The sequence below is a fragment of the Salmo salar genome, chromosome ssa06 (assembly GCF_905237065.1).
Source record: "Salmo salar chromosome ssa06, Ssal_v3.1, whole genome shotgun sequence".
In the NCBI taxonomy this organism is placed as follows: domain Eukaryota; kingdom Metazoa; phylum Chordata; class Actinopteri; order Salmoniformes; family Salmonidae; genus Salmo; species Salmo salar.
In genome coordinates this window covers 81,965,431-81,989,158 of record NC_059447.1, presented here as the reverse complement: position 1 = coordinate 81,989,158, position 23,728 = coordinate 81,965,431, and the positions used below count along the sequence as shown (strand labels likewise).

At 42.0% G+C, this 23,728-nt stretch overlaps 1 protein-coding gene and 1 long non-coding RNA gene across 2 annotated transcripts in view; both read left to right on the top strand.

Moving 5' to 3' along the window:
• LOC106608205 (cytosolic 5'-nucleotidase 1A-like) overlaps nucleotides 1-8,722 on the top strand; it is a 30,304-nt gene extending 21,582 nt beyond the window's left edge. The window contains exons 3-5 of the mRNA XM_045721077.1: nucleotides 2,064-2,186; nucleotides 6,918-7,105; nucleotides 7,714-8,722. Of these exons, the coding sequence (XP_045577033.1) occupies nucleotides 2,064-2,186; nucleotides 6,918-7,105; nucleotides 7,714-8,091 (689 nt within the window). The 3' untranslated portion in view covers nucleotides 8,092-8,722. The remainder of the gene's footprint in view (nucleotides 1-2,063; nucleotides 2,187-6,917; nucleotides 7,106-7,713) is intronic.
• A 2,214-nt stretch (nucleotides 8,723-10,936) lies between these two features.
• On the top strand, nucleotides 10,937-13,721 carry LOC106608206 (uncharacterized). Its single transcript, XR_001329410.2, has 3 exons — nucleotides 10,937-11,081; nucleotides 11,284-11,349; nucleotides 13,506-13,721. It is a non-coding gene; the product is annotated as an uncharacterized lncRNA (long non-coding RNA).
• Nucleotides 13,722-23,728: the final 10,007 nt, after the last annotated feature.

Genomic DNA, 23,728 nt, shown 5'->3' with positions numbered 1-23,728 from the left:
TGTGTCTGTTTGGTGAATAGGCAATAAAGTGTGGATTGTATGTATCCCTATCTCCTGCTTGTTATCAGTTGTCTTACCGGGACTCTGGAACAGTTGTACCTATATATTTAAACCAGTACCAGTTGGTGGTGCTCTTTTTCAGGGTCCATTGAATGATTGGACATCCAATTTAAAACCTCTTGGGGCTAGGTGGGACGCTAGCGTGCCACCCGTGGTGCACTCCATCAACAGCAGGTGCATTTCAAGAGCGGCAAATTTGAATCCAAATAAATGTCAAAATTCAAATTTTTCAAAAATACAACTATTTTACACCATTTGAAAGATAAACATCTCCTTAATCTAACCACGTTTTACGATTTCAAAAAGGTTTTACGGCGAAAGCATAAATTTAGAGTATGTTAGGACAGTACATTTACAAGAGTTGTGTGTAATGTTTTGTCAAGTCAAAGACAGGGTCACCAAAACCATAAAACCAGCTAAAATGATGCACTAACCTTTTACAATCTCCATCAGATGACACTCCTAGGACATTATGTTAGACAATGCATGCATTTTTAGTTCTATCAAGTTCATATTTATATCCAAAAACAGCGTTTTACTATGGCATTGATGTTGAGGAAATCGTTTCCCTCCAATAACCGGCAGTCAAGTCAGCGTAACAAATTAAATAATTAAAATTAGAAAACATTGGTAAAATATTATATTGTCATTTAAAGAATTATAGATTTACATCTCTTGAACGCAATCAACTTGCCAGATTTAAAAATAACCTTACTGGGAAATCACACTTTGCAATAATCTGAGCACTGCGCCCAGAAAAATACGCGTTGCGATACAGACTAGACGTCATGTTGGGGAGATCTAAAATCGAAAATACTATGTAAATAATCCATTACCTTTGATTCTCTTCATCAGATGTCACTTCCAGGTATCACAGGTCCATAACGAATGTAGTTTTGTTCAAAAAAGCTCATCATTTATGTCCAAAAATCTCCGTCTCGTTAGCACATGATGTAAGCCAGCCGGACTTCTCGTCATGAACGAGGGGAAAAAATATATTTCCGTTCGTTCAAACATGTCAAACGTTGTATAGCATAAATCATTAGGGCCTTTTTTAACCAGAACATGAATAATATTCAAGGTGGACGAATGCATACTCTTTTATAACGTATTGGAACGAGGGTACCCAACATGAACTCGCGCGCCAGGTGTCTAATGGGACATCATCGTTCCATGGCTCTTGTTCGGTCAGATCTCCCTCCAGAAGACTCAAAACACTTTGTAAAGGCTGGTGACATCTAGTGGAAGCAATAGGAAGTGCCAAAATATTCCTAAACCCCTGTGTTTTTCAATGGGATAGGTTTAAAGTCAATACAACACATCAGGTATCCACTTCCTGTCAGAAAATGTCTCAGGGTTTTGCCTGCCAAATGAGTTCTGTTATACTCACAGACACCATTCAAACAGTTTTGGAAACTTTAGAGTGTTTTCTATCCATATATAATAAGTATATGCATATTCTAGTTACTGGGTAGGATTAGTAACCAGATTAAATCGGGTAAATTTTTTTTATCCAGACGTGCAAATGCTGCCCCCTAGACCCAACAGGTTAAAAGGTACAATATGCAGAAATCGCTCCATCATTTCCTTGTTGCTAAAATTCTAAACAATTCTAAACAAACAGTACAATGACTGACTATCTAAACGGGTGTGAAATATATTTTCCATAGACAAAAATATTGTATTTTCACCTGGTATACAAACCGAAAGCAAAAGATGAAAAAAATGTACTTAACGGGAAGCATACAAATAGAAGATATCTACCGCTTGTTAGACTTGCTTCTAATGTGAATGAAAGATCTATAACTCATATTTCTATGTGCATTTAGTTGGGTCACCAAAAAGTTACATATTGCAGCTTTAATGCTGCTCTTTTGACCAAATATGTTTTTATTGTTTATGCCTGTTCATGATATGTAGTGGCCATCTTTGGCTACCACCCTGATAACTATACATCACATTTCTATACGGTGATAATGTTTGTTGTTTCGTCTATCTGACAGATTTAACCATTGAGAGATTCTGTATGACGGGAGGGCAAAGCCCCATTGGCTATCTGAAAGCCTACATGACCAACCTGTACCTCTCCAAGGATGGAAAGAAAGTCACTGAGGCCATTGAGGAGGGTAGGTGGTGATGACAGTGTTTTTTGTCCTCTAGGGATTTAACTGGTTTAGCTTAGCATGGGTGCTAAGTCAACAACTCTAGATGTACATTTTGGTAACACTTTATAGAATAGCCTACAGCTGTAATGCATGGTTGATGCTGTTGTAATAGGTTGTGACTCATTGTAATGGCTGTAATGGAATCAATGGAACGGAGTCAAACATGTGGTTTCCATACGTGTGATGTGTTTGCTACCCTTCCATTTATTCCATTCCAGCTATTACAATGAGCCTGTCCTCCTATAGCTCCTTCCACCAGCCTCCACTGGGATTTCCTAAACCCAGAAGTACAACATCGCGACACTTCCAGGAAAGCTTGTGAAACAGACCAAACAGTCCAGGCCGGGGCTTGAGAAGTCAATGAGAGAAGTGAAGAATTATCACTTAGTTGTTCATTAAAGCACATCCTAGATTGGAGCCAATGTCTTAAGTAGTTGAACATTTTATTACCCCAACTTTATGAAAATTACACATTTACATTTTTGTCAAAACCTACTTTAAATTGAAGGAGTGGCTTTGATTTAACGGCCTGCAGAAGTGCAGTTCGGCGTGAGACAACTTAGACCTGATTACATGTATTTACACATGAGCTTAGTTAGCCAACGTCGCCATGACATCACCTACAAGTGTGATCAGGGATTTTAATTGGAGAAGCAGTTTTATCTTCTTAGTGTGTGTGTGTGTGTGTGTGTGTGTGTGTGTGTGTGTGTGTGTGTGTGTGTGTGTGTGTGTGTGTGTGTGTAGTTTTAATGACTATGTAAACTTCCGAAGTCGGAAGTTTACATTGTCATTAAAACTACACACACACACACACTATATATACACAGTTGAAGTCGGAAGTTTACATACACTTAGGTTGGAGTCATTAAAACTTGTTTTTCAACCTCTCCACAAATTTCTTGTTTATCAAACTATAGTTTTGGGAAGTCGGTACGACATCTACTTTGTGCATGACACAAGTCATTTTTATAACAATTGTTTACAGACAGTGAATTTTAAGTTAAATAATCTATCACAATTCCAGTGGGTCAGAAGTTAACACACTAAGTTGACTGCCTTAAAACAGCTTGGAAAATTCCAGAAAATGATGTCATGGCTTTAGAAGTTTCTGATAGGCTAATTGTCAATTGGAGGTGTACCTGTGGATGTTTTTCAAGGCCTACCTTCAAACTCAGTGCCTCTGCTTGACATCATGGGAAAATCAGCCAAGACCTCAGAAAAAAACATTGTAGACCTCCACAAGTTTGCTTCATTCTTGGGAGCAATTTCCAAACGCTTGAAGGTACCACGTTCATCTGTTCAAACAATAGTATGCAAGTATAAACACCATGGGTCCTCGCAGCCGTCATACCGCTCAGGAAGGAGACACGTTCTGTCTTTGGAGTCTCTGTCTTTCCCCACTCACAGTCTGTGCTTGTATTTAGTTTTCATGCTAGTGATGGCTGAGAATCCACTCTCACATAGGTATGTGGTTGCAAAGGGAATCGGTGTCTTAACTGCGCTATTTGCCAAGGCAGGATACTCTGAGCGCAGCTCAGTCCAGAAGTATGGCAGTGGCTTTTGATTTAAATTCCATTTTTACAGAACCGCTTGTTGCAATTTCGATGAGGCTCTCTTGTTCAGATATCGGTAAGTGGACTGGAGGCAGGGCATGAAAGGGATAACCAAGCCAGTTGTTTGTCATCCGTTTCAGGAAAGTAATTGCGCACCCAACTCACTCAGGTGGTTTGCTATATCACATTTGACATTGTCCGTAAGCTTGAGTTCATTTGCACACAAAAAAATCATACAATGATGGAAAGACCTGTGTGTTGTCCTTGTTAATGCAGACAGAGCAGAGCTCCAACTTCTTAATCATAGCCTCAATTTTGTCCCGCACATTGAATATAGTTACGAAGAGTCCCTGTAATCCCAGATTCAGATCATTCAGGTGAGTAAAAACATCACCCAGATAGGCCAGTCGTGTGAAAAACTCGTCATCATGCAATCGGTCAGACAAGTGAACATTATGGTCAGTAATGAAAACTTTAAGCTCTTCTCTCAATTTTAAAAAATGTGTCAACACCTTTCCCCTTGATAAAAGCGCACTTAAGTATGTCGCAAAAGCGTTACATGGTCGCTGCCCATATCATTGCATAATGCAGAAAAAACACAAGAGTTCAGGGGCCTTGCTTTAACAAAGTTAACCATTTTCACTGTAGTGTCCAGAACGTATTTCAAGCTGTCAGGCATTCCTTTGGCAGCAAGAGCCTCTCAGTGGATGCTGCAGTGTACCCAAGTGGCGTCGGGAGCAATCCACTATGTCTCCCTGTCATGGCTTTTGCGCCATCAGTACAGATACCAACACATCTTGACCACCAAAGTCCATTTGATGTCACAAAGCTGTCCATTACTTTAAAAATATCCTCTCCTGTTGTCCTGGTTTCCAATGGTTTGCAGAATCAAATCATATCAAAGTTTATTTGTCACGTGCGCCGAATACAACAGGTGTAGACCTTACAGTGAAATGCTTACTTACAGGCTCTAACCAATAGTGCAAAAAAGGTATTAGGTGAACAATAGGCAAGTAAAGAAATAAAACAACAGTGAAAAGACAGGCTATATACAGTAGCGAGGCTATAAAAATTGCGAGGCTACATACAGACACCGGTTAGTCAGGCTGATTGAGGTAGTATGTACATGTAGATATGGTTAAAGCGACTATGCATATATGATGAATAGAGAGTAGCAGTAGAATAAAAGAATGCAGATAGCCCGGTTAGCCAATGTGCGGGAGCACTGGTTGGTCGGCCCAATTGAGGTAGTATGTACATGAATGTATAGTTAAAGTGACTATGCATATATGATAAACAGAGAGTAGCAGCAGCGTAAAAAGAGGGGTTGGGGGGGCACACAATGCAAATAGTCCGGGTAGCCATTTGATTACCTGTTCAGGAGTCTTATGGTGTTGAACGCTGAGCTGTGGTCAATGAATAGAATTCTCACAAGTGTTCCTTTTGTCCAGGTGGGAAAGGGCAGTGTGGAGTGCAATAGAGATTGCATCATCTGTGGATCTGTTTGGGCTGTATGCAAATTGGAGTGGGTCTAGGGTTTCTGGGATAATGGTGTTGATGTGAGCCATTACCAGCCTTTCAAAGCACTTCATGGCTACGGACATGAGTGCTACGGGTCTGTAGTCATTTAGGCAGGTTGCCTTTGAAGAGGGTGTCTTCCTTAATTGACCCCCCATAAACGTAACATATACCAGGAGCTGTGCCAGGCCTGCTACGTCTGTTGACATCCAGCTGTAACGTGTAGAATTCACTGGCTTGTATGTTGTATGTTAATTGTTTCAAAGCATCTCTTGCCATGTCACTGACGTTTTGTGAAACAGTGTTGTTTGATGAAGTCTTTGTCTGTATAGTTTTTTGGGGTCATTTCCCCCAGCATTGTCCCAGCCATATCCACAGCAGCAGGATGGATTAAGTCCTCCACAATAGTATGGTGCTCACCTGTCCTAGCCACTCGGTAGCTCACCATATAAGACGCTTCTAGCCACTTCTTATTAATGGTATCTTTTACTTTTATACATCTTACTGCTCGAAAGTCATCTTAATTCTTGCTCAAAAAACTCCCGCTGCTTATTTTTAAAATTGGCATGTTTGTTTCTAAATGTCTGTGCAAGAGTGAAGGATTCATCGAGTTGTGACATAGTACTTTTGCACACATAACACACTGTGGCTGAGGAAAGGCACTACTTCCAATATAAGTGAACCCCAAATCAATGTAGTTCTCATCATATTAGCGTCTCCTCAATGGTCCAACGTCCTGTTGTTCAGTGCTTTCCCGGGTAAGGGGGCAGTAGCTCTTCGGCTGCATCGGATTCACAACTGTCAGTGTCCATGCTAGCTGGGCTAACAACAAATGTAGAAATACTGATGCTAGCATTGGATGTGCTCATGGAAGCAGAACAACTTGTGTCGTCGACAGGTGCAGATGTAGTACTGCTGGTAGTAGCAGTATGTGTCTCTATGGACGTGGGCCTTACTTTTTTAAACCATTTATACATTTTCAAGTCAACGGAATGAGCAGCAGCTGCGTTTGGCTACATACGGACCGTTAGTGGAATTCCCGTGAGAGAGTAACGGTTAATGTGATTGGATGTTAATTATTTGACTAGGCTACCTGTATTTGACATTGTGTTGTTACTTCGCTGATCACTAAATTGTTTAATTTTATTTTTGCCAGTGAAACGAGGCAACTAATTGTTTTTTTAAATTTTAATTTAAAAAAATGTGAATCACATTTTTACTTGGCGTACCCCCGACGGCATTGCGTGTACCCCAGTTTGGGAATACCTGTACTAGACACTATTTATGGGGGTTATTAGTAAGAATTAAATCAATCAATAAGAATCTAACAAGGTTTTTCACATTTTGAGATCAGTTGAGTCATATTAAAATCAATAATTATACTCTTAAATTGATCTGAGGCCTGAAATAGCCAATCCAGACTCAAATCCCTAAAATGACCAATTCCTAGGACAAGTAGTTGGCTGCTTCGAGCAACAAATAAATTCCAGCAACAAAAAAATGTGAATTCTGGTTTATGGAACAGAAATATTTAAAGATCATTAACTATTATTAATATTTAAAAATGATGAGATTATTTGTTATGAGAATGTATAAAACCCTAATAATATTTTATAAACAGGCATTGCTGCAGCGACCATGTTTACATGTGGAGATGTGGAAAACCAGCTGTCCGACACACAGCTGAAAGTAGCCTTTGACGGAGACGCTGTCCTCTTCTCTGATGAGTCGGAGATCATCGCGAAACAACGTGGCCTGGATAAGTTCTTTGAGCACGAGCAGGAGTTTGAGAACATACCTCTTAAAAAGGTGATCACGAGAGGATCTGAAGTACTACATGCCCACATTTTATGTAAATGTTTGACATTGCTTTTTTTCTTCAGATTTCCTGATTTGGAGTCTCCTACACTGTTAGAAAAAATGGGCTATCTACAATGTAAAGGTGTTCTTTGGCTGTCCCCATAGGAAACCCTTTGATGAACACTTTTTGGTTCCAGGTAGAACCCTTTCCACAGAGGGTTTTACATGGAACTCAAAAGGGTACTACCCGGGACCAAAAAGGGTTCTATCGGGAACCAAACAGGGTTATCCTGTGGGGACAGCCGAAAAACCCTTTTGTAACCCTTTTTTATAAGAGTGTATACGGGGGTTATAGATTTTCAACTAACTAGCAACCAACTTTTTAACTAACTATCCCACTATCCCTAATCCCTGACGTAACCCTTACTTAATCGTACCAAGTTGTTGCATATCTACATTGGCAGTTAATATCTTGGTGATAGTTTGAGCATCTAAAGACCATCTATAATAGGGGACTATCCCAATAAAGAAGAACCCATTGATGTATTATTTACTTTGATTTTGGACAAAAGTAAAAACAATACTATGCTAACCCTATGTCTCACTGTTTCACTCAGGGTCCCTTGAAGTGTTTCCTGGAGGCACTGGGGAAGCTCCAGAGAAAGTTCTATGCCAAGAATGAGCGTATGAACTGCCCCATTCGTACCTACCTGGTAACAGCCCGCAGTGCAGCCAGCTCAGGGGCCCGTGTCCTCAAGACCCTCAGGAGCTGGGGCCTGGAGATCGACGAAGCCCTGTTCCTAGCCGGGGCCCCCAAAGGGCCCCTCCTGCAGATGATCCGGCCCCACATATTTTTCGACGACCAGATGTCCCACATCGAGGGAGCCAAGGAGCTGGGGACCATCGCTGCACACGTGCCTTATGGGATCGGACAGAAGTATCACAAGGGGGAACTTATTGAGCAGCCTGCCAAACATGTCAAAGACAAGAAGTAAAGAGCCTCCTAGTGGTGGGGAGATATCATACATTATTCAAAGGCTTAGTTGCACACTACCCTGTCATCAACTGTAGGACCTTTATTGTTTATCAGGATTTTGTATTATTTCTCTTTTTTACACTTTATTACAAACATCTTTATCAGAAAATATTGTATTAACAGGAGAGAAACACATTGCATTTATTTTTTTGCAGGACATGACATATCATCCAAAATGGATGATGTAGTACACAATTGTGCATATTTTTCGAGGACCCATTTTGGCTCGTGAGCATGACTTAAAAAAATATTGGCTGAAATGTACTGAACTTTAGGAGCAACTCTTTAATCAATCATTATTTTTACTACCCATGCATTGTTCTAATCTATTCCATTTTCTTATTACATTTAATAATACTAGTTTTTAGACATAACCTCACCTTGCTCTTAGTAAAGCTGTATTAGGCTATATGTTATATCAAAACCTCAAGCAAGCTAGTTCAACATATCTGTTTCACTAGTAAAATGTTACGTGTCAGGCGTTGTGTTCCAAATAGTTTACAGCTGAATATACACAATTGTTTGTTTATTTTTTTCAGTTTTAACTGAACATAAAGGGTTCTAAAGGGTTCTATATATAAATGCAACACATAAAGTGTTTTTCCCATGTTTCATGAGCTGAAATAAAAGATCCCAGAAATGTTCCATATGAACAAAAAACTTATTTCTCTCAAATGTTGTGCACAAATTTACATCCCTGTTAGTGAGCATTTCTCCTTTGCCAAGATAGTCCATCCATCTGACAGGTGTGGCATATCAAGAAGCTGATTAAACAGCATGATCATTACACAGGTGCACCTTGTGCTGGGGAAAATAAAATGTGCAGTTTTGTCACACACACAATGCCACAGACGTATGAAGTTTTGAAGGAGCACTCAATTGGCATGCTGAATGCAGGAATGTCTACCAGAGCTGTTGCCAGAGAATTGAATGTTCATTTCTCTACCATATGCTGCCTCCAACGTTGTTCTAGAGAATTTGGCAGTACGTACAACCGGCCTCACAACCGCAGACCACGTCAGCCCAGGACCTCGACATCCGGTTTCTTCACCTGTGGGATCGTCTGAGACCAGTCACACGGACAGCTGATGAAACTGAGGAGTATTTCTGTCACTAATAAAGCCCTTTTGTGGTGAAAAACTCTGATTAACTGGGCCTTGCTCCCAAGTGGGTGGGCCTACGCCCTTGCCCAGTCATGTGAAATCCATAGATTAGGGCCTAATGAATCTATTTCAATTGGCTGATTTCCTGATATGAACTGTAATAGATGTGAATGACTGATTCATGTTTTTATGTATTATCAAATCTCACCGGTAGATGGTGTTGCTGGATACAAAATGGCAGATTCTTTTTTTTCACTGGTTTGTGTTGTTTACATTGGCCTTTGCTCTAGCATTGTTTTTGCTCTCACATGCACATTCACTTGTGTTTTAAAACTAGACTAAACCAATCAAATACCTAACAAACTAATTCTGATTCTAGAGCACAATCCTCCATACGTCATCTTTCCCCTGTTTGAGTTGATCGAGACCCTTGTTTTATATTCTCTTCAATGCACTTGCAAGAACACACCACCCGAGGGCACTCTCATTCACACTATTTACATGAGGCATTTTCTGCCTGTCGGGCAACAGACTGCATCTCTCCATGAGCTGGGCCCAGCCTGCAGTTTCCATGGATACTCTGGGTGCTGCTGACACCAGGAGGACTGAGTAGGCGCCGCTTGTTTAAGACACAATTAATAACAAAGGAATAGAGGCACATAGTACCCTGCTGCTTTCTATGAGAGACATCGCATCGTCGTCACACAGCCACTATAATGTGTGTGTGTGTGTGTGTGTGTGTGTGTGTGTGTGTGTGTGTGTGTGTGTGTATATGTGTGAGTGTGCAAATTGTATCTGTTGGTGATAAGTGTGTGTCATGATGGGGGATTCATGGGGGTCCATTGGGGATGTTTTGGTGTCTACAAGAGCAACAACACTTGACTGTATCCTGCTCCCAGGGGGCTAGCATGTGGCACGTCTTTAGACTGTGTTACATAGCAGTGACACAACATCTACACACAGTGATATGGCTGTATAATGCCAACAGGAAACTGTGATATGATAATGACATGTATTGAGGTCAGCTGGGTCCTGTTCCATAGGAGGAGGAGCAGGAGGATTCCAACAGCAGCCACATTATCCAGGTCACCAACTGGAATCTGTGATGGCCTAAAATACTGTAATTCAACCCAATGTCTGTCCACTAACTGCAATGTGTTGCAGGTCTATTTATAGAGGAACATATTCAGTTGTTTAGTGATGACATTTCTTTAAGACATTGATGGGCCTAAAACAGAGTTGGAGGCAGATGTGCAGTAAGGACTATACTATAGATTGCTAGTGTAACAAAGATGGTTCTGTACACAAGTGCACATTTTAAGGCTATATGTATTTAGTTTCAGGGGATTTTAGAACGTGCACATTTTAAGGCTCTATGAATTGAGTTTGTGGATTTTAGAATGTATCTTAAAGTTCCGCTGTGTAAATGCCTGATACTCAGTGTTCCATTAGACCTTGTGCTGTCCTGTGTCATGATTCTGGCATTGGGCATTTAATCCTCATTGGATTGCAGGCAATAGTTTAAGTATCCTACATGTTACTTATTCAATCTGAATTCAACATGATATGGAATTGTATGGAACTATTAATTGATTATGTCACAATCAATAGAAGAGTCTCTGGTTGCTATGACATTGATGATCTAGATTTAACGATTGGTGATGCAGTTATGATTATGATGCCATAATACGGAGGGATACTTCTGATGTTCCATCCATACAAATATAATCTTATTCTAGTTCTGTGGTTCCATTATCCAGGCACAAGATAGAAAGTTGCCTGAAGGCTTGTGTATCATTAAATTGCCTTTATCTGAGAAAGCAAACCATGGATAACGCTCCTCGAGGTAACTATTTATACACTGCACTTCTGATTGGTCTGATGTAAGGTTGCACATTTCTGGTAACTTTCCCAAAAGTCCTCTATGAACAACCACCAATGGAGTAAGGTTTGACTTCATTTGTACAGTTGAATAGTTGTGGTGTGATGAATATATCATTGGTAAACCAAGGCTTTGTCCTGAAATCTTGCTCATGTTCCTCCATCAGTAAGCCATGAACGGGTAGACATCCCCATGATTGTATAGTATCATTCCGTGGTGGACCCATATTAGGGTAAGGTTTTTCTACATAACACATGTAACATCTGCACTGAGGTGCATTTCCAATGAAATGAAAATTGGGTGTGACAGAATCCTAAAGATGGTCCAAGTCTCTTAATCTCAGTCTGATAAACCCTCTTGATGTCTGCTAGGTGATGAGATTATGCAGCCCATAGACAGGTAAACAACTAGCAGTAGGCGATGAACCTAATGCAGGGGCAGCTGAATACCATGCAGGGCCAGTTTATTGAGTTGCAGAGTGGTGTCTCTCAGGTAGTAGTAGTCTCTCAGGTAGTAGTCTCTCAGGTAGTAGTCTCTCAGGTAGTAGTAGTCTCTCAGGTAATAGTCTCTCAGGTAGTAGTAGTCTCTCAGGTAGTAGTCTCTCAGGTAATAGTAGTCTCTCAGGTAGTAGTAGTCTCTCAGGTAGTAGTCTCTCAGGTAGTAGTAGTCTCTCAGGTAATAGTCTCTCAGGTAGTAGTCTCTCAGGTAGTAGTCTCTCAGGTAATAGTCTCTCAGGTAGTAGTCTCTCAGGTAGTAGTCTCTCAGGTAATAGTCTCTCAGGTAATAGTCTCTCAGGTAGTAGTAGTCTCTCAGGTAATAGTCTCTCAGGTAGTAGTCTCTCAGGTAGTAGTAGTCTCTCAGGTAATAGTCTCTCAGGTAGTAGTCTCTCAGGTAGTAGTAGTCTCTCAGGTAATAGTCTCTCAGGTAGTAGTCTCTCAGGTAGTAGTCTCTCAGGTAGTAGTCTCTCAGGTAGTAGTCTCTCAGGTAGTAGTAGTCTTTCAGGTAATAGTCTCTCAGGTAGTAGTCTCTCAGGTAGTAGTCTCTCAGGTAGTAGTCTCTCAGGTAGTAGTAGTCTCTCAGGTAGTAGTCTCTCAGGTAGTAGTAGTCTCTCAGGTAGTAGTAGTCTCTCAGGTAGTAGTCTCTCAGGTAGTAGTCTCTCAGGTAATAGTAGTCTTTCAGGTAATAGTCTCTCAGGTAGTAGTCTCTCAGGTAGTAGTCTCTCAGGTAGTAGTCTCTCAGGTAGTAGTAGTCTCTCAGGTAATAGTCTCTCAGGTAGTAGTAGTCTTTCAGGTAATAGTCTCTCAGGTAGTAGTAGTCTCTCAGGTAATAGTCTCTCAGGTAGTAGTCTCTCAGGTAATAGTCTCTCAGGTAGTAGTCTCTCAGGTAGTAGTCTCTCAGGTAATAGTCTCTCAGGTAGTAGTCTCTCAGGTAGTAGTCTCTCAGGTAGTAGTCTCTCAGGTAATAGTCTCTCAGGTAGTAGTCTCTCAGGTAATAGTCTCTCAGGTAATAGTCTCTCAGGTAGTAGTAGTCTCTCAGGTAATAGTCTCTCAGGTAGTAGTCTCTCAGGTAGTAGTAGTCTCTCAGGTAATAGTCTCTCAGGTAGTAGTCTCTCAGGTAGTAGTAGTCTCTCAGGTAATAGTCTCTCAGGTAGTAGTCTCTCAGGTAGTAGTCTCTCAGGTAATAGTCTCTCAGGTAGTAGTCTCTCAGGTAGTAGTCTCTCAGGTAGTAGTAGTCTCTCAGGTAGTAGTCTCTCAGGTAATAGTCTCTCAGGTAATAGTCTCTCAGGTAGTAGTCTCTCAGGTAATAGTCTCTCAGGTAATAGTCTCTCAGGTAGTAGTAGTCTCTCAGGTAGTAGTCTCTCAGGTAATAGTCTCTCAGGTAATAGTCTCTCAGGTAGTAGTAGTCTTTCAGGTAATAGTCTCTCAGGTAATAGTCTCTCAGGTAGTAGTCTCTCAGGTAGTAGTAGTCTCTCAGGTAATAGTCTCTCAGGTAGTAGTCTCTCAGGTAGTAGTAGTCTCTCAGGTAATAGTCTCTAAGGTAGTAGTCTCTATGGTAATAGTCTCTCCGGTAGTAGTCTCTCAGGTAGTAGTCTCTCAGGTAATAGTAGTCTTTCAGGTAATAGTCTCTCAGGTAGTAGTCTCTCAGGTAGTAGTCTCTCAGGTAGTAGTAGTCTTTCAGGCAGTAGTAGTCTCTCAGGTAGTAGTAGTCTTTCAGGTAGTACATTTACATTTACATTTAAGTCATTTAGCAGACGCTCTTATCCAGAGCGACTTACAAATTAGTAGTAGTATCTCAGGTAGTAGTAGCTCAGGTAGTAGTCTCTCAGGTGATTATAATTGTGATTGTAATGTCTTTGTGTGTCTCCTACACTCCACCTGTGCTGGATAGCTCCTTGAGGACATCCCTGTGGCACCTGAAATTTAGGGGATCCTCCAGACAGACAGCATCCCTGCACAGAAACAGGGCCTTTCCAGAGGGAGGGGATCCCCACCACAGGGACCTTCCAGAGGGAGGATCCCCACCACAGGGATCTTCCAGAGGGAGGGGATCCCCACCACAGGGACCTTCCAGAGGGAGGAGATCCCCACCACAGGGACCTTCCAGAGGGAGGATCCCCACCACAGGGACCTTCCAGAGGGAGGAGATCCCCACCACAGGGACCTTCCAGAGGGAGGGGATCCCCACCACAGGGACCTTCCAGAGGGAGGAGATCCCCACCACAGGGACCTTCCAGAGGGAGGGGATCCCCACCACAGGGACCTTCCAGAGGGAGGAGATCCCCACCACAGGGACCTTCCAGAGGGAGGAGATCCCCACCACAGGGACCTTCCAGAGGGAGGAGATCCCCACCACAGGGACCTTCCAGAGGGAGGAGATCCCCACCACAGGGACCTTCCAGAGGGAGGAGATCCCCACCACAGGGACCTTCCAGAGGGAGGAGATCCCCACCACAGGGACCTTCCAGAGGGAGGAGATCCCCACCACAGGGACCTTCCAGAGGGAGGAGATCCCCACCACAGGGACCTTCCAGAGGGAGGAGATCCCCACCACAGGGACCTTCCAGAGGGAGGAGATCCCCACCACAGGGACCTTCCAGAGGGAGGAGATCCCCACCACAGGGACCTTCCAGAGGGAGGGGATCCCCACCACAGGGACCTTCAAGAGGGAGGGGTTTCTCCCCACAAAAACCAATGAAATGGAACAGAAGGAATGGCATGGACCACCTCCCATCGTCCCCATGGTGGGGTCCTGGGATGCTGGAACAAATACTCCACATAGTTGACATTTATATGCCAGGAGAACAGGTGATTTAAGACGTATTGTATCATATGAGTAAAGAATTTGCTATTGTGAGAGTGTGATGAGTTGTAATAGCTTAAATGTCTGTACTCATGTGAGTGAGTGACTTGGTTTAGCTATCACATTGTTCGAGGAAGTAGTCTGGTTGAGTTTGGGTTGTAACAGAGTATCATAGCAGGACACTCTTGCCTGTCAGCAAGTGGTTGTTCTACAGTGCATTCGGAAAGTATTAAAACCCCTTATCTTTTTCCACATTTTGTTGCGATACAGCCTTATTCTAAAATTGACAAAAAAAAATTCCCTCATCAATCTACACACAATACCCCATAATGACAATCTACACACAATACCCCATAATGACAATCTACACACAATACCCCATAATGACAACGCGAAAACAGGTTTTTTGGCAAATATTTAAAAAATAACAAACAGAAGTACCTTATTTACATACAGTACCAGTCAAAAGTTTGGACACACCTACTCATTCAAGGGTTTTTCTTAATTTTGACTATTTTCAACATTGTAGAATAATAGTGAAGACATCAAAACTATGAAATAACACATATGGAATCATGTAGAAACCAAAAAAGAGTTAAACAAATCAAAAAATATTTTCTATTTTAAAATTATTCAAAGTAGCCACCCTTTGCCTTGACGACAGCTTTGCACACTCTTGGCATTCTCTCAAACAGCTTCATGAGGTAGTCACCTGGAATGCATTTCAATTAACAGGTGTTCCTTGCTAAAAGCTAATTTGTGGAATGTATTTCCCTTTTAATTCATTTGAGACAATCAGTTGTGGTATGACAAGGTAGGGGTGGGATACAGAAAATAGCCCTATTTGGTAACATACCAAGTCCATATTATGGCAAGAACAGCTCAAATAAGCACACAGTACTCCATAATGACAATGCAAAAATAGGTTTTTAGAAATGTTAACAAATGTATAAAAAAAATGGAAATATCACATTTACATAAATATTCAGACCCTTTAATCAGTACTTTGTTGAGGAACCTTTGGCAGCGATTACAGCCTTGAGTCTTCTTGGGTATTACGCTACAAGCTTGGCACACCTGTATTTGGGGAGTTTCTCCCATTCTTTGCAGATCCTCTCAAGCTCTGTCAGGTTGGATGGGGAGCGTCACTGCACAACTATTTTCAGGTCTCTCCAGAGATATTCGATCGGGTTCAAGTCCGGGCTCTGGCTGGGCCCCTCAAGGACATTCAGAGACTTGTCCCGAAGCCACTCCTGTGTTGTCTTGGCTGTGTGCTTAGGGTCATTTTCCTGTTGGAAGGTAAACCTTTGCCCCAGTCTGAGGTCCTGAGTGCTTTGGAGCAGGTTTTCATCAAGGATCTCTCTGTACTTTGCTCCGTTCATCTTTCCCTCCATCCTGACAAGTCTCCAAGTCCCTGCTGCTGAAAAACATCCCTTGCTTCACCGCAGGGATGGTGCCAGGTTTTCTCCATACGTGATGCTTGGCATTCAGGCCAAAGCGTTCAATCTTGGTTTCATCAGACCAGAGAATCTTGTTTCTCATGTTCTGAGAGTCCTTTAGGTGCCTTTTGGCAAACTCCAAGCGGGCTGTCATGTGCCTTTTACTGAGGAGTGGCTCACGTCTGGCCATTGGTGAGTGGTTCTCTCATCTCCACAGAGGAACTCTGGAGCTAAGTCAGAGTGACCATTGGGTTCTTGGTCACCTCCCTGACCAAGGCCCTTCTTGCCCGATTGCTCAGTTTGGCTGGGCGGCCAGCTCTGGGAAGAGTCTTGGTGGTTCTAATCTTCTTCCATTTAAGAATGATGGAGGCCACTGTTTTCTTGGGGGCCTTCAATGCACCAGACATTTTTTGGTACCCTTCCCCAGATCTGTGCCTTGACACAATCCTATCTCGGAGCTCTATAGACAATTCCTTCAACCTCACGGCTTGTGTTTTGCTGTGACATGCACTGTCAACTGTGGGATCTTATATAAACAGGTGTGTGCCTTTCCATTTCATGTCCAATTAATTAAATTTACCCCAGGTGTACTCCAATCAAGTTGTAGAAACATCTCAAGGATGATCAATGGAAACAGGATGAACCTGAGCTCAATTTTGAGTCTCATAGCAAAGGGTCTAAATACCTATGTAAATAAGGTAATTCTAAAAACCAGTTTTTGCATCATTATTATGGGGTATTGTGTGTAGATTGATGAGGATTTTGATTTATTTAATCCATTTTAGAATAAGGCTGTAAGGTAACAAAATGTGGAAAAAGTCAAGGGGTCTGAACACTTTCCGAATGCACTTTATATAGTGGCCTGCATCCTTTCACTTGTCACAGATATCCGGAGTAGATATGTGGTGGATCCTTCTATGATGACTGTCACCAAGCCGGGAACACTCGGAGGCCAACCCTCCGTGCCAACCCTGGCACCCTATCAGCCGCCCAGCACACCCAGTACAGAACACCCCAAACAGTGGAGGCTGGCTCAGCTGCTTCTTCAGAGGTTCATCAGAATAAGCTTAATCAACCAAATGAAAGCAGGATTCTGGAAGAAAGCTGTTATCTATATTCTATAGAGATACATTAGTGGTTGAATGTTTTTCTGTGTCTTGATTCACATTGTGTTTAATATCTTCTTCTTCAGATCGTCTGGGTTCCAAACCTACACAGATGGGTTGACACCAGTCCCATGCCCAAGGCTGAGCTATTCACTTGAACACACGTCAATTTAAATCAGTGTTTACGACTGTTGTTTTTCAACTGTGAAAACGTTACTAATAATTTTGTGAATTTGTTGATGTGTTTTACAGAACAAACCTGTTTCACCTCCTCCCCAATGGATATGTATCTGGGAAACTCTAGTCTTCCCAAAGGAGTGAATCCTCACTCCATGAAAGCAGGTGAATATTACTTTAGACTATAGGAGGTTTAACTCCAATAATGTGCCAGCCAATCATAGCTTTCTCTGGTGTTCTCCTGCTAAGACCTTTCCCACTAACAGAAAGTCTAGCAGGTCTAGGCGGCAGGTATCCCAAGCTATTTTACCCTGCTGGGATCACCACAACGCCTCCATACGAGAGGCCAGGATCGCTCCCTCCCTCACACTTCACCCACAAGGCACCGATGGCTGCGTCATTCGATGTTGACAGGCAGCAATTTACCCCTACCCTATTGACGTATGACTCTGGACAAACCTTCCACAATGTATTCATTTCATTAGCTTTACAGCAACACCTGGCTGAAGTAGCAGTGATGTTTAATTAAGCTACAGTATTTCTTTTTTGTCTCACAGACTCAGACTTATTTTTTTGTCTCACAGATTGTTTTAAAAGACAAACAAAAAAGAAGATTTCAGCGTAGAAAAATAATGGAAAAGTCTTTTAATTCTTTCTTTATCCTTCATTTCATCCTGTTCTTGTAACGATGTGTGCTGAGAGTCAGGAAGCAAGTACAGGGAGTGAGTGTTTTAATCAATAAACGAAACAATAACCACGAACCACAAACAATGCACCGACATGAAACACAGTCAATAACACCTGAGGAAAGAACCAAGGGGAGTGACAGATATAGGGAAGATAATCAAAGAGGTGATGGAGTCCAGGTGAGTGTCATGAGGCGCTGGTGCGCTTGACGATGGTGACAGGTGTGTGGGATAATCAGCAGCCTGGTGACCTAGAGGCCTGTCGTAGGAAGGAGCGGACCAAAGTGCAGCGTGTGTGTCGTTCCACATTTTATTTTTACTGTGAAACTATGCAATACATATAAATAAACTGAATAACAAAACAACAAACCATGACGCAGAGGTGAACCATACACTAACTCAAAGACAATCTCCCACAAACCCATGTGGAAAAAAACCCTACTTAAGTATGCTCTCCAATTAGAGACAACGACGACCAGCTGCCTCAAATTGGAGATCATCCCAAACAAAACCCAACATAGAAATACAAAAACTAGAACATGTCAACATAGAAAAACTAAACTAGAACACCCCCTGTCACGCCCTGACCTACTCTACCATAGAATATAACAGCTTTCTATGGTCAGGACGTGACAAGGCCGGAGAGGGAGTATACGTGACAGTTCTCCTCACTTGGATATGTTTTATTATATCATTGAAAGGCCATTGCTTGTGCATTGCTCTAGGTTACATACTGTACAGATGAGTGTATTTCATACAGTTCACAAATCAAAATTAATACATCTAATTCATGAATGAATTACAAAAAAATGTAAAATCTATTTTAAATTGAACACCATATATTTTAATATTTACTTTTCTGTATGGGTGTGATGAGTATACTTGCTTGAGACCATAAGACTTCTTTTCGCTCCCTGATATACTGTCCAGGCTTTAGCTCAACAGACTACCCCAGTTCTGTGCCATGCTGGAGACCTAGGTTCAAATCCTGGTGGGTTACACATGCTCATTGAAGAAACAGATGCCAATGGTCCATGTTCTCCATTCTGAGGGACTGTAATTGGTCGGTAACTGAGGTTATTCCTGACCTAACAGCGTTGATCAGTAACTGATGTTATTGCAGACTTAACGATGTTGGTAGGTAACTGATGTTATTCCAGACCAAACGGCGTTTGTAGGTAACTGATGTTATTCCAGACCTAATGCCGTTGATCAGTAACTGATGTCATTCCAGACCTAATGGTGTTTGTAGGTAACTGATGTTATTCCCGACCTAACAGTGTTGGTAGGTAACTAATGTTATTCCAGACCTAACGCCGTTGGTTGGTAACTGATGTTATTCCAGACCTAACGGTGTTGGTCAGTAACTGATGTTATTCCAGGTCTAACGGCATTTGTAGGTAACTGATGTTATTCCAGACCTAACGGTGTTGGTCAGTAACTGATGTTATTCCAGATCTAACGGCGTTTGTAGGTAACTGATGTTATTCCAGACCTAACGGTGTTGATAGGCAACCGATGTTATTCCAGACCTAACGGCGTTAGTCAGTTACTGATGTTATTCCAGACCTAACGGTGTTTGTAGGTAACTGATGTTATTCCAGACCTAACGGTGTTGGTCGGTAACTGATGTTATTCCAGACCTAATGGTGTTGTCGGTAACTGATGTTATTGCAGACTTAAAGGCGTTGATCCATAACTGATGTTATTCCAGACCTAATGGTGTTGTCGGTAACTGATGTTATTCCAGACCTAATGGTATTGTCGGTAACTGATGTTATTCCAGACCTAACGGTGTTGGTCAATAACTGATGTTATTCCAGATCTAACGGCGTTTGTAGGTAACTGATGTTATTCCAGACCTAACGGTGTTGATAGGCAACCAATGTTATTCCAGACCTAACGGCGTTAGTCAGTTACTGATGTTATTCCAGACCTAACGGTGTTTGTAGGTAACTGATGTTATTCCAGACCTAACGGTGTTGGTAGGTAACTGATGTTATTCCAGACCAAATGGTGTTGTCGGTAACTGATGCTATTCCAGACCTAACGGTGTTGGTAGGTAACTGATGTTATTCCAGACCTAACGGTGTTGGTCAGTAACTGATGTTATTGCAGACCTAACGGCGTTGGTAGGTAACTGATGTTATTCCAGACCTAACGGCGTTGGTAGGTAACTGATGTTATTCCAGACCTAACGGTGTTGGTCAGTAACTGATGTTATTGCAGACCTAACGGCGTTGGTAGGTAACTGATGTTATTCCAGACCTAACGGTGTTGGTCAGTAACTGATGTTATTGCAGACCTAACGGCGTTAGTCAGTTACTGATGTTATTCCAGACCTAACGGTGTTTGTAGGTAACTGATGTTATTCCAGACCTAACGGTGTTGGTCGGTAACTGATGTTATTCCAGACCTAATGGTGTTGTCAGTAACTGATGTTATTGCAGACTTAAAGGCGTTGATCCATAACTGATTTATTCCAGACCTAACGGTGTTGATCGGTAACTGATGTTATTCCAGACCTAACAGTGTTGATTGGTAACTGATGTTATTCCAGACCTAACGGTGTTGTCGGTAACTGATGTTATTCCAGACCTAACGGTGTTGATAGGCAACCGATGTTATTCCAGACTTAAAGGCGTTGATCCATAACTGATGTTATTCCAGACCTAATGGTGTTGTCGGTAACTGATGTTATTCCAGACCTAACGGTGTTGGTAGGTAACTGATGTTATTCCAGACCAAATGGTGTTGTCGGTAACTGATGCTATTCCAGACCTAACGGTGTGGGCTGGTAACTGATGTTATTCCAGACCTAACAGTGTTGGTCAGTAACTGATGTTATTGCAGACCTAACGGCGTTGGTAGGTAACTGATGTTATTCCAGACCTAACAGTGTTGGTCAGTAACTGATGTTATTGCAGACCTAACGGCGTTGGTAGGTAACTGATGTTATTCCAGACCTAACAGCGTTTGTAGGTAACTGATGTTATTGCAGACCTAACGGCGTTGGTAGGTAACTGATGTTATTCCAGACCTAACGGTGTTGTCGGTAACTGATGTTATTGCAGACTTAAAGGCGTTGATCCATAACTGATTTATTCCAGACCTAACGGTGTTGTAGGTAATTTATGTTATTCCAGACCTAACGGTGTTGATCGGTAACTGATGTTATTCCAGACCTAACAGTGTTGATTGGTAACTGATGTTATTCCAGACCTAACGGTGTTGTCGGTAACTGATGTTATTCCAGACCTAACGGTGTTGATAGGCAACCGATGTTATTCCAGACTTAAAGGCGTTGATCCATAACTGATGTTATTCCAGACCTAATGGTGTTGTCGGTAACTGATGTTATTCCAGACCTAATGGTGTTGTCGGTAACTGATGTTATTCCAGACCTAACGGTGTTGGTAGGTAACTGATGTTATTCCAGACCTAATGGTGTTGTCGGTAACTGATGCTATTCCAGACCTAATGGTGTTGGTAGGTAACTGATGTTATTCCAGACCTAACGGTGTTGGTCAGTAACTGATGTTATTGCAGACCTAACGGCGTTGGTAGGTAACTGATGTTATTCCAGACCTAACGGCGTTGGTAGGTAACTGATGTTATTCCAGACCTAACGGTGTTGGTCAGTAACTGATGTTATTGCAGACCTAACGGCGTTGGTAGGTAACTGATGTTATTCCAGACCTAACGGTGTTGGTCAGTAACTGATGTTATTGCAGACCTAACCGCGTTGGTAGGTAACTGATGTTATTCCAGACCTTACGGTGTTGGTCGGTAACTGATGTTATTCCAGACCTAATGGTGTTGTCGGTAACTGATGTTATTCCAGACCTAATGGTGTTGTCGTTAACTGATGCTATTCCAGACCTAACGGTGTTGGTAGGTAACTGATGTTATTCCAGACCTAATGGTGTTGTCGGTAACTGATGTTATTCCAGACCTAACGGTGTTTGTAGGTAACTGATGTTATTCCAGACCTAACGGTGTTGGTCAGTAACTGATGTTATTCCAGACCTAACGGCGTTTGTAGGTAACTGATGTTATTCCAGACCTAACGGTGTTGGTCAGTAACTGATGTTATTCCAGACCTAACGGCGTTTGTAGGTAACTGATGTTATTCCAGACCTAACAGCGTTTGTAGGTAACTGATGTTATTCCAGACCTAACGGTGTTGTCGGTAACTGATGTTATTCCAGACCTAACAGCGTTTGTAGGTAACTGATGTTATTCCAGACCTAACAGCGTTTGTAGGTAACTGATGTTATTCCAGACCTAACAGCGTTTGTAGGTAACTGATGTTATTCCAGACCTAATGGCGTTTGTAGGTAACTGATGTTATTCCAGACCTAACAGCGTTTGTAGGTAACTGATGTTATTCCAGACCTAATGGCGTTTGTAGGTAACTGATGTTATTCCAGACCTAACGGTGTTGGTAGGTAACTGATGTTATTCCAGACCTAACAGCGTTTGTAGGTAACTGATGTTATTCCAGACCTAACAGCGTTTGTAGGTAACTGATGTTATTCCAGACCTAACGGTGTTTGTAGGTAACTGATGTTATTCCAGACCTAACAGCGTTTGTAGGTAACTGATGTTATTTCAGACCTAACGGTGTTGTCGGTAACTGATGTTATTGCAGACTTAAAGGCGTTGGTCCGTAACTGATGTTATTCCAGACCTAACGGTGTTGATCGGTAACTGATGTTATTGCAGACCTAACGGTGTTGGTCAGTAACTGATGTTATTTCAGACCTAATGGCGGTTTTCCACCGAGATCCCAGGAAACCAATCTTACATCCTTCAGAATGGTTCTTCCCTTACTCAATATCTGTTTGCTGGCATCTAGAGGTTACTCTGCAGCATGAGATGGGTTACTGATGTCATATCGACTACCAGGTCTTTACCGTTATGACTTTCACAAGTTCACCTGTTAGCAGTTATTGACACACATTCGTAAGATCATGTCCAATCGAATTTTAAGCTTCAGGAAAAGAAACGATTGAACGATTCTCTAAAATTCTTTCAAACAAGCTGAAATCAATGGTTACTCTGCCTGTGTTTTTTAAAGAGCAGAGAAGTCAGGAGTGTCGTTAAGAAGACGCATAGCCTTAGAGATGAGTGAGAAATTATTCTAGTGGTGTTCCCATACCTCTTATTAATTAGTTCACTGACAAAATGCTATCTATCTCAGGAGGAATGACATTAACTGATTCTGAGTGTGGGGATACAGTGGTGAAGATGATTGCTTTTGTGTCTCAGGGTTGGAGATTTATTTTTCTAAGTGTGATGGGAAATTGCCCAGCTCTTTGTTATCTATCACACAATGTTTGTTGCTCGAAATAAAAAACAACGGGCGGGCGGGCGGACGGACAGACGGACAGACAGACAGACAGACAGACAGAGATGAATGACAGACTGACAGAACAGGCGAGTGTCACGTCCTGGCCAGTATAAGGTTAATTGTTTTTGTAGTTTGGTCAGGACGTGGCAGAGGGTATTTGTTTTATGTGGTTCGGGGTGGTGTGTTTGTGTAAAGGGGTGTTTGATTTAGTATTTCCGGGTTTTTGGTTGATGGTCTATGTGTTTGTAGTCTATGGTTAGTCTGGTGTGTGTGTTTCTATGTTTGGTTAATTGGGGTTGGGACTCTCAGTTGAAGGCAGGTGTTGTCTATCTGCCTTTGATTGAGAGTCCCATATATTAGGGTGTGTTTGTGTGTGTGTTTTGTGGGTGATTGTTCTGGGTTGAGCCTATGCTTTGCCAGACTGTTTGTTGGTTGTTCGTTCATTCATTCTCATGGTTTGTTATTTTGGCATTCATTTTGATAGTGAATAAAAGTCAAGATGAGCCTGCACATACCTGCTGCGTTTTGGTCCTCTTCTCTCCAGTAC